This window comes from Rhagoletis zephyria, unplaced genomic scaffold, assembly GCF_001687245.7.
Source record: "Rhagoletis zephyria isolate East Lansing unplaced genomic scaffold, Rhagoletis_zephyria_1.1 Rzeph_scaffold_05882, whole genome shotgun sequence".
Taxonomy (NCBI): Eukaryota; Metazoa; Arthropoda; class Insecta; order Diptera; family Tephritidae; genus Rhagoletis; species Rhagoletis zephyria.
The window spans coordinates 18353-30423 of record NW_016162965.1 but is presented as its reverse complement, the minus strand read 5'-3'; the positions used below and the strand labels follow the sequence as shown (position 1 = coordinate 30423).

Below are 12071 nucleotides of genomic sequence, written 5' to 3'. Positions count from 1 at the left end.
ATATCGAATTGAAATGGTACGAAGTGGAATTTTTGAAACAGAAAGAAACGAAATGGTAATGAAACTTAGTGCGAAATGGCAAGTACGTAAGTAAAATTTAAACGCAATGGAACAAAGTGAAATTTAAAAGAAATGAACTAGGTTTAGAAAAAAACTGGGAAGCGAAATGAATTTGATACTAAATTTAATAACACATGTAAAATATTTGCAAGTACCAGAAATGCATTCAATTTTATTTCAGAAGTAAGGAATACAAATGAAATCGAAGAAAGAGTCTTAAGTACAGGTGAGTTAAGGGGAAATGAATTAAGTGCAGTTTTCGTGAATTTCAGACAATTTAGATGATATCGGGATTGATTTTTCGTGGAACAAATGAAATTCAAGTTAAGCCAGAAGTGAAACCGAATGGTATTGAAACTAAAAATTCAAAACCTTCAAAATCAAGGAAATTATTTAAATGTAATAAGAATTAAGTGTGAAACAAAGTGCAAATGGTACGGAATGAACTGGAATTTATGTGAAATACTGAGCTTAAAAAGGTAAAGAAACACTTGGAACAAAGTGCGAATGATATAGAAAAGAAAGAGATTGCCAAAAGGGAAACACTGATCATAATCGTTTTATAAATTTTTAAAATATAACAAATCATGGCAGTGGAACGCTTTGGAAATCATATTTCGTTTTTTTTTTGCTTAAATTCCAAAATTTTGCGCTATTTCAATATCACGTCAAAGATTTAAGAATAGTAGAAGTTTTTAATAAACTCGAGTTACCTTGAAACAAATTGAGAAATGAAACACTTGAGCAAAAATGCCTAAAACTATCAAATTTTGCGAATTAAAGTTTCAAGAGTCTATGAAATAAAGGCCACACCCGCCCACCAATGCTCCACGCCCATCTCTATGGCCAATATACTCACACCATCGCAAAAATTTTCACCCGCTGCACTTAATGCCTGGCGGCCGCTACTGCTACCGCCCCCGTCGCTGCTGCCCGAGGCGCCATCGGCCGCCCATCGCTTGCGGCGCACTTTCTGCATTTGTGCAGCAACACGACTCGTGCTCGGCGCCACCTCGAAACTGGCGTACATCTCCACCTCGTTGTCTAGGGCATCGTATGTTTCTGTGGACACCCCGCGCACGGATATCGCTATCGCGCGTGCGCCCAATCCTTCCTCGTCCTCATCATCACCATACCGTCACGGTCGTCGTCGCTCCCTCGTCTTCTTCCGCCGCCCCCACCATCACCGCGATCAAAATCGAAACTAACATTCTTACTATCTCATCCACCCCGATGTACTTGTACCGTCGCCTCAGCTGATTCTTGGCTGCGCAACTGCTGTCGGTACTCGTCCAACTCCTGCATGCGATAAGTGCCCAGATTGACTTGCATCATGAGAGTCTCCATGATGCGCTTCATTCTTCAGCGCTTTCGAAGGCAGCACCACCGTCAACAGCTCACTGGGCGATATGCGACACAAATTGAGATCGCGCGTCAATCGTTCCATAATACATTCGAACTCAAATTGTGTGTCCTTATTCGGGTGATTCTTCATTTTCGCCACCTTATTCCGTTTCACTTCACCTTATGTCGGTGTTACTGAATTTATCACGTGTTAATGAGTGGCTCTATTTAATCGCAATTCTAAATTATTTTTTAGTGAGTCTTAAAACTGTACGTTCCAATTCCACACCGTTTCCCTTGATATTGTAACAGTTTACGGAACTATTCGCATTTATGACAGTGCGTAGCATGTCACCATAATTTTTTAGTAGTTTATGAAAAATTCCACATCGTTCCGTTCCAATTTCATATCGTTTCACTTTCATTTTATACATATTTATTGCTTTTATCATATATTTAACACTTTTAATAAACTAATAGCAAGTTTAACTCATATTTTTAACGCCCCCCTTCCCTCCTGCGACCACGCTTGTCTTATCAGCCAATATGCCTAACCAATGCAATTTTTCGCAACTAGCCACACTCGTATCCGCCTAATTGTATGCTAAGTGACGTTATTACCGTGCGGTATTTGTTTAACCACCTGAAAGTATGCTTTAATAACTAACATGCCAATGTATGTGCTAAATTGTGTGATTCGAAATCGAAACTAACATCCCTTCAACTCTCACATTCGCCCCATAAATTAAAAAATATGCTGGAAAATTATTGAGAATTTGTAAATTCGTGGCTCTCAGGCCGCTGAGTGTGACTTTTTGCCAAGTTATGGCTGGCTTACACTGAGAAAAATAGAAAGTGAAATGAAATGCTGAAATGCTGAAGAACAAAAAATGAACCTAAAACGCTTACTGAAAAACAAAGACTTATACAATATTTTTTTTTTAATTTTAACGGTTTATCGCTAAAAATTTTTAAGTTTACTTCAAACAAGTTTGCATAATTTCGAAATTAAAATTCGTAATTCGTGAAAATTACAAAATATTTATAAAGATATTTTTAAAAAATATTGCAAATTGCTAACAAAAATGTTCTAATCGTTTAGTAAAAATTATATATAATAAAACTTAATTTACATAATATTAAAAAAACGCGCATTTTTTGTGTTGTAAGCAAGTGTGAAAAGTAAAATTAGCTTGTAATTAGAAAAATTTGTATGTGAAGTGTTAACAAATATTGCTTATCATGCAAATGTATTATGTACCTTTGTTTATGTGAACATACATACACATACATACCTACATATACTGGTTATATACATATATTTACATTAAACGATATTCATGTATGTACATACTGACACAACAATCATACAATAAAGTTCTTTATATCCTTATATACTACTTATGTATATATGTATGTATATACATATGTATTTAATATAAGTACATATATTTCATATAAATATATATATAGCCGCGTTTTACAGGTGTAGGTGTGTAATTGTTGTAAAAAAAACTTACCAATAAAACTTTGTCTGCTAATTTTTCTAAAAAAAAATTTGCAACTAAGAAATACATTTAAAAAATTTTAAAGTGTAACAAGGCGTACCTTTATGGCAGACAGACATATTAGGAAAAACAACTTAAATGTATATAAACATAAATGTATATTAAAAATTATGGCAACTAACAATAGCTAAAATATTTATAAATTGTAAAAGCAACAAAAAAGGAGAACACAAACTGAAGCAGCAGCTGAAGAATGGGGTATATTTCCAGCGAAAAAAAGGTAATTGGAAATGTATTGGTGTAATACTTAGCTTAAAAACAAAAGTCGGCTTCTCTAAATTTATAAATTGGCAAATCTTTGGAATAGAAATTATGGCTTAGAAATATTTTTCCAAAACCAAACTCATTCGCCTAAACACGCAAAAAAAAACAAACGCCATAGGGGTATTCTCTAAGTCCTAAGGAAAAACTTTGCTAATCGTGAAATCCGTACACCGTCCTAGGGTTTCGCAAGTCTTAGAGAATATCCCTTATATGTTAATAAAAAAAAAAATGTTTGCATTGTACAATACTGTCACACTATAAAAATAAAAATAAATAAAACTAAATGCATACCTACATATTTATATAGAACAAGGAAGAAAAAATTCAAACAAAATTTTGATACCATTTAGTATTTAGACAAACAAAATAAAAGCGAAACGCTCGAAATTTACTACAGCCGTGTAAGATTAACCTAATAAATACTTGCATAAATATTTATTGAACAACAAATGCAAATAAAAAATACCAATCAAATATTTATGTATACATGTGTGTATATATGTAAATGTATACAACTTTAAGCATGTACATATGTACAAATATTTATATTCCAAAGCCAAAGGTACAGTATGTATGTATGTATATCAAGAAGAATATTTTATTTATGTAAATGTTAGTGGCGGCAGTGTGCACGAAATTTTTTTTGCATTTACTTTCATTTAATTTCGTTCCAATTCCATTTTTTATATTTCAGTTTCACTTAATTCCGTTTTAATTCCATTACATTCCATTTCAGTTGGGTTCCACTTTGTTCCATTCCAATTTCGCTCTGTTGCATTCATTATCTTTATTTCCAATAGCAATTTTGCTTCTTTAGAAAGCGAAATTATGAATTTATTTTGTCTCGTTTCCACTTCATTCCAAAATGTGAGCTTCGATACCAATTTGTTTTCCACTCGAGCTTTAATGGTTCTTGGTCAAATTTGTGTAATATTTTTAAGCTACTTAACAACGACTGCATTAAGTGAACTTAACGATAGTATTTTCCCTCAAAGCATTCATTTTTCCATGTGTTTTGTATATTTACATATGTATAATACTATTTCTATGCCACTGACTTTAGTTCATTACCACTTTGTTACAAACATTCAACTTTTAAAACTGTTTTCATTTAACTAATATTTCTTTCCAAATTCTCTTTACTTTTAATTGAATTCCAATTTAACCCGTTGCAATTTCATTTTTCTTTTGGTAAATAAGGTAAATTTTAAGATTTTCGAAGGTGATTTCGATTAGTTTTCTATGAAAATCCTCCACCATTCACTCCTTCCTTACCTTCCTTTTATTAACTCGGGATGTAACTATGTAATATTGATGCGCCTAAAAGATGCAGCGATTTCTATTCTCAAGTTACATACCTGATGACAGTACGAATGGCAATTATAATAGGGAGGTTCTAGTTTTTTAAACTATAATTTTATTCAACATCATGATATCTCTTTTTCTCACTTCGTTCCAAATGAGTTTTTGGCATAGGCTTATTAGGATTTTAGGCTTTTTTTTATTTCTTCTCACATTCATTTATGTTTAGCTTTCTTGGCTTGAATTTAAAAATAACATGCAACACTGTTCCATTTCAACTTTTTGCGTTCCAATTCCATTTCGTTCCGTTTAAATTTTTATTACTTATTTTAAACGACTACATTTCCTTATTTAGGCATATTTTCCGAGCATTTCGTTTCAGTGTCGGGAAATTTTATATTTTTCATTTCATTCCATATGCGCACTGCTGCTAATAATCCAATTTTCTGTACAAAGCACTGTATTTTAAATAAATTTGGTTTGTTGACTAACAGTGACCACAACTCAACTGGAGAATAGCTCATCAAAATGTTTGTGCTGTTAAATGCTAATTATAAAAAATATATACATAAATAAATGAATAAATTGTCTATAAAATGTCTATGAAAAATTTTACACATTCATAAATTTACCTATACACATACACATACAGAGCATACATACATATACATTTACGATTACATATGAACAGAGAAATAGTGAAAAACAAAGAGCGTAAAGAAACATATGCATTCAAAATAAATGTAACCCACCAATGTATAAAAACAAATTTAGTATAGATAAATAATTTAAAAAAAAAGAAAATAAGTATGTATGTACTAAAAGAGCACTGTACAAACTAAACAGTCAGTAAACTATGGAAATTTTTAATCAGTCAATAAACTATGGAAATGTTAAATTTAAAAGCAAAACAGGATACATATTTGTTAAGTATTTCCTAAAGCATTTCAAATACTTGTGCAATTTGTTCGTTTTCTTGTTTTGTCATGTAGCAGCTAAAGACTTGAGTTAGGTAAAATAAAAATTTGTATTACATGCATACATATGCTCCACAGATACCGTTAAACTCGTATAAGTTCAATGTAAATAAAAACAAATCAGAAAAATTATATAAATGCCCCAACAGAAAACATATAAAAAATGAACTTGGATACACATTCATACATGTTTACAGTCATACAAAGAAATAATTGTAATAAATTTGCAAAGAGATGCATAAAACATGGAATAAAGTACGCTGAATATGAAAATATTTGAACAAAAATTTTATGGTTTTATTTTCGGTAAAAAATTATTTGCCGCATCCAAACGGGTAAACAAAGGCAAAATCGAAACAAAAGTTTAGAGGTTTCATACTTTTCCATTTATACTAATTTTATGTCTTACATTTTCACTTCGTTCCATTGCGTTCCGCTCCCATTTTCCGTTTCATTTCCTTTTTATTTCGTTTCATCCCCAACTTATTTCGTCCGGCTATCCTTTTTTCTCGTTTCATTCGAATTGTGTTGTGTTCCCTTTTCAATTCGTTCCAGTACATTTTAATTGCTGTCTTCATTCCTTTTAACGCATTAAAAGCTTAAGGCGATTTTTAAGTTTTAAATAGATTCTCACGGACAGCTGGTATTGAACAGACGTTTCATGTTGCCAAGCCATAGGCATGAACTGGAGTTCTTGGGCCTCAATCAGATTTATGGATTAATTAAAATTTCAATAAAGCACATAAGGCGTGGCACGATGTTTCACGTAGAAAGTCTCGTGTTTCTTTTCCCCCATCTTAGTTTCGACTACGTTCCATTCCAGCTTCCATTTGTTACTTTTTCTTTGATGCTTGGAATTTTCCCTTTTCTGTGCTATGATTTTAAGTTGTGTATCTTTAAAGCTCTTTTATTTAACAATTCACTATATAGCGCTAAATGTTTTTATTTATTTCTTCATATCCATCAACCGTAAATGGTACCGCAAAAAATTTGCAAGGCAAAAAAAAAAGAAAAATTCAAGGCGAATTAATATAAGGTGATAGCAGGAGTACAAAAATAAAAATTTACATGTATTTTGTTTTTGCTTTGGCGGCATAAACTGTCAAAATCTGTAAGAGTGTGTGTAGAAATTCAAACAAAATTTTTCAATTTGATATCAGAAGCCGTGCGGCGAAACACATACACCAAATCAGCTGAGCTAGTAACACCACCTATACTATAGTAAATTCGCCTTGGAAAAATTATTATTTAAAACTATCAGACATTATATTCTATGTAACTATGCTGATTTCTATTAAATACTACCATGCACCAATATGAATACCTTTTTATGGAACTTCGCTACTTTTTGAAGGTGATGGAATTTTTTCCGTTTTCCTCCTGCTTCCAAAAAACATCCCTTACAAAATCTTTAATAATTGACTGAAGGCGAATTAATATAAGGTGATAGCAGGAGTACAAAAACAAAAATTTACATGTATTTTGTTTTTGCTTTGGCGGCATAAACTGTCAAAATCTGTAAGAGTGTGTGTAGAAATTCAAACAAAATTTTTCAATTTGATATCAGAAGCCGTGCGGCGAAACACATACACAAAATCAGCTGAGCTAGTAACACCACCTTATATAAATTCGCCTTGATTTGTCTCATGCCTTTTGAATAGAAAACATTTTTATTTGGATTTTTCTCCTACAATTTTAATATTAATCTGCATACCACTAGGCACCAACCCAACTTAAACGCTGAAATCATTTGTCGCCCCAGCAATGCCACTTCACTCAACATTTTTCACCCAGTATTGTAACTTCAACTTTACAGTTTGTTTTATTTTTAAATTACTTTCAATTGCGAGCAAAAAATTACGAACAATTTTTTTTTTTAATTATTCGGTTCAAATATCCGCCAATATTAACGTTTGATATCCAAGACTAAAAAGTGAAAGCACTAAATTAAACGTCCGTTAAAATTCCAATATCACCATCCACATTTCCGAATCAACAGAAGAGTGCATTGACATTCGCAATTCTACACCAGTCAGCTCAAACTCGCGGAGAAAATTTTCAATTTTTATAAACACTTTGAAACTCAGCCAGCATATGGAATCCATAGTTAGAGCCCACCAGCACGTTAGCATCAATTCGTCGACATCCGGTGCGTACAATGTCGTTTGCAAAAAATGCATTTCCTCGCCTAAATTCGCACACTTCGATGATTTTTTGAACCATAGTCATGCTGAGCATGGACCCACAGTGCGACGTGTGAGTGGTAAATATATGGAGAGATAACTGTATTGTAAGGAAATTTTGCTTTTTTCCGCAGAGCGCGCTCTCGATCATAACGGAAAACACACTTATATCGGCAGGCGGCAGTGTAAGTTGTTTGCTCCAAGCTTTGCATAATCACTCGCTTACGTTTTGTCCACCTTTTCGCTTCCCCTTTGCAGATTTCCCACCTGAGCACGGGCAGCTGCCTTAGCACAACCCTCACCGGCTCTTCACACTCCAACGACTTGTCCACCACAAACACTGACAACGAATTCGACTTGCGCACGCTCAAGCGGCAATGCATGCTAGACGTCATTGAGCTGCTAAATAAATGTTTCTGCATCTGGCATCGTCCAACTCGCGCCTCCGTGCCGCGTAGCGAACGACTGCACGCCTATCAGCTGGTGCTGATGAGGCTGCGCGAGCATCTGCCCTTCGCCACCTTTCGCGATGCGCGCAGCATTGTGCGACAAATAATACGCGGTTATCTGCGCAAGCAGCGGCTGAGTGAAGGTGATGTCATAACGCACAGCGCGCGCCTAAACGTGGATCAACACGACGACGACGCTGACAACTGGCAGCTGGAGCGCCAACTAGATGCCATAAAATCGCGCATCATTATGGATAGACTAGCCTTTTTGCGGGGCTGTGATGACAACGATGTGGAGGAAGTGAGTATGGGCACTCCAAATTACTAATTCCATTTTCATGTGAAGCGCTTCCCAAAATCCACAGCTCGTCGCCGACAAGCTTTGCTCCTTCTGCAACATTGGCTTCCACAATACTGAGACACTGTGGACTCATATGGTCAGCGCTCATCTGCCTGCGCACAAACAAGATCGCAGTGGCTGCAGTGCAGCTGACACCATGGCCACTGAGTCCACGCTTACATTGAGCCGCAAGCGTTCGCGTAGTCATATTTCACGTTCGACATTCGAAAATAGTACGGATGTCACACAGCAGTCGTACTCGGGCTCGGAGCCCTCTTCCTTGAGACGTAGTCGCCGTAGAAGACGAGGCATCTGGCGGAATGGACAACGCGTGCGTTCGAAAAATAAGGTGGTGGGTTTGAAGAGGGTAAGTCCGACTGATTGACCGAGAGGCAGATGCCTTAGGTTTGTGTTTTCGCATTGCAGATCCGGCAACGTCGCCGCACGCGAAGTAAAAGTGGCGCAGACGATGTAAGTGTGGCTTCGCAGGTAAGTGGTTTAGATAGCTTAAGGCTTGACTCTAGTAGGGATACATGTCCGATTCGGTTTGATTATAACGCAAGGTACATCCAGGTCGATGATAAGAAAAGAGCTTATAACAGCTTGTGGACAACACGTCGCTATATTCTGAGTAATTCGCGCTCTGAAAGTGTACATTATATTACCAATAAATCTGACAAGTTTCTATATAGTCAAGCCAGAAGTTGGAATTTCACAGCCTCAGACGCTGCAGCAATTTCCGGTTAAATTTCCAACATTTTTAAAATAAACCTCAAAATAGAGTTCGGCAGTAGATTTTCCAGCTTTTTCAATGCCTTCCCTGCAGCTTAATACATCATACTTTCCCTTTTCTCCCGCCGCAGCAATCGAATCTCTACCTCGCCGACTATAGTGACAAATTCCTAGAGGAGTTCATCGATCTCTACCGCCAGCAGGAGTGTCTGTGGCAACGCGACTCCCGCACATATCGCAACCGCAGACTCAGAGCAGCTGCCTACGATGTGTTGCTCAAGAAATACTGCCAAGCGCGCCAGGTTTCTTCCGTGAGCCTCAACAAAATCAAATCCCTTATACGCCGCATGCGCAACTACTATGTTCGCCTGCAACAGCCAAATGCTAATCCTTACCGCAGCCACATTTGGCAACGAATGTCCTTCATCGATCAGTGTCGCACGCCACCGGCACGCAATAGGCACAGCAGCAAAAGCAATGATATCCGTCATACGGACTACGATTGCACTGTCTGTCTGCGTAGATTCAAGCGCGCCAAGTCTTTTGCTTCGCACATGCTGAAGACACATCCGCCCACTGAATGTCCACCCTGTAGCGAGACCTTCAACAATGCCGATGAGCTGGTGCGGCATTTGCTCTTCATACATCGCAAGGATACGGACTGTCCACTTTGTCAGGATGGAGAAAATGAGTGGAAGTCCTCGGCTCATCTCAACAAACACTTCTTCGAGCATCGGTGCCCCAACTGCGCTGAGATGTTTCGAGATATCATCAACTATCGTCGTCACCGCTCCAAGTGCCGCAATATAAATCGATTCCGTTGTGAGCACTGCAGCTCGAAGTTCACCAGCACTATGGACTTTCGGCGTCACGCAAAAGCTAGCCACCAAGATGAGCGGCCATTCAAGTGTAATGATTGCGAAACCACCTTCAAGTATTTGGCGCCTTTGGCTAAGCATCGAAGACTACACAAGCGAATGAAGCGCCGCTATTCGGCGTAGAAAAAAAAAACTTAAGGTAACAAGAGGAATGTGTGCAAGTTCAGGACCAGCGCGATTTCTATTCGTTCATTTCGATATGTCAAGTAATTGTTGTAAAAGGAAATTTTAAGTTGAATTAAAATTTCCCATCACTGAGAGGATAATGATGAGCTTAATTCTTTGCTAAGAAAAGGACAGTAACAAAAGTCTGTTTTTAATACACTTCCTTAGATTTCAGAGGTACATAGATGACTTTTTTGGAAGGTTCGAGAGGCAAGGATCGAATGTCCTGTTTTGAGGATCTTGAGAGAGCTATGGGATAGGGATCCAACTTCAACCCGATCTTCCTCCTAAATCTATAAATTTGCAAATTTTGGCACAGGGCAATGCAGATAATTATCAATTTTAAAGATATTTTCTGTATTTTTCTAAGGTATCTTAACTCGTTAACCAAACTTAACATTGCTTAATTCACAAATAATAACAATTTAACAAATAGAGTGGCAGATAGTCTATGTCAGCTCACTTTGGATTCAAAGCCAGCTTTTATCAATCTTTGCCTGCCTTCGCCGATGTAATATTTTACCCTTATCTTCAACGAGTTCAGCTTCATCATAGTCATTATCTATTTCCTCGCCAGTAGCGGCACCACTATTTTCAACACTTTCAAGAATTCCATCAATGATTTCGTCCCTGTCCTCGTCACTTTCAGTGCTTTCTCCGCTAAGAATTCTAGCAATGATCTCATCGCTATCCTCATCACTTTCAAAGTTTTCCCCGCTAAGAATTCCATATTCGTCACTTCCAATATCTTCGTCATCTTCGTCACTTCCAATATCTTCGTCATCTTCGTCACTTCCAATATCATCGTCATATTCGTCACTTCCAATTTCTTCGTCATATTCGTCATATTCGTCACTTTCGCCGCTATCGCCATATAAAATTTCATCGATCATCTCATCAATGATTTCTTCGAAGCTGGCTTCTTTCGATGATTTCTCGTTGCCTACAACGTCGGCAGCATCCCTCATGCGCACCACGTTGCTGCGATCTCTCTGGGCTGAGCAGGGACCAGCGTGTAAGAAACGAATTGTTGGAACTTCTAGATATGAAAAATTTTTGTTAGAACTTGTCATGATTATGAATTCATTGACTTGAGTTAGAGGGACTAAATAGAGAATCCGCTAAAAGGAAGCAGAAGGCTACGAGGGACTTAATTGTGCTCTAAGAACTTTATAGTGTATTGGAGATTCTTAGGAGCCCACAAAATTTCTCCCGATTTTTCTAAACCCTCTACTAGAGGGCCTCTAGCCTTCCACATCGTTCCCTTCCATTTCCATTCCATCCTTTACTTACTTCTTCCCATCGACTGTCGCAACAACTTCGAACATCTGATCTTATTGTTGAGCACACAAGGTGAGGACGCTGTCATTTGCTGTCCATCCACTAGCGAACATACTGGCCAGTACAAGCGTGGGCATATCTTTTCCTCGCATAGTGGCTTCGGTGTAGTGGGCACAGGTAGTGTCACAGCTTCATCTTGCCGCTCGACTAAAATGCCTTCGGCCGTAACGAGAGCTGGGAGACTTACGGCGGCAAGGATCAGTATAGAGTAGATTGTACACATCTTTTTATTCCCTGATTTACACTTAATAGAATTACAATGGATGTAGTTTCTTAAAATTTTATAGTTAATAGTCGCTTAAATACACTACGTATTGTGATATATCGTTCGCCGCATTCAGTGCCTTATAAGTTATTTACTTGAAGGTTAAACACGACATTTTTTCCAAACGCACCGAAACTAAAAGTGTGACAGCAGCTGTGCAAATTGCGGTTGTTCTTGGAGTAGGTGGCTAGGTGACATTGTTG

At 37.1% G+C, this 12071-nt stretch overlaps 1 protein-coding gene across 1 annotated transcript; it reads left to right on the top strand.

Moving 5' to 3' along the window:
- Positions 1-7609: 7609 nt before the first annotated feature.
- Positions 7610-10220, top strand: LOC108372579 (zinc finger protein 354B-like). The gene is made up of 6 exons (XM_017628305.1): positions 7610-7771; positions 7833-7883; positions 7957-8448; positions 8513-8854; positions 8914-8976; positions 9351-10220. Exons 1-6 carry the CDS (start codon positions 7610-7612, stop codon positions 10218-10220), a joined length of 1980 nt encoding a protein of 659 aa, XP_017483794.1.
- The last annotated feature ends 1851 nt before the right edge of the window (positions 10221-12071 follow it).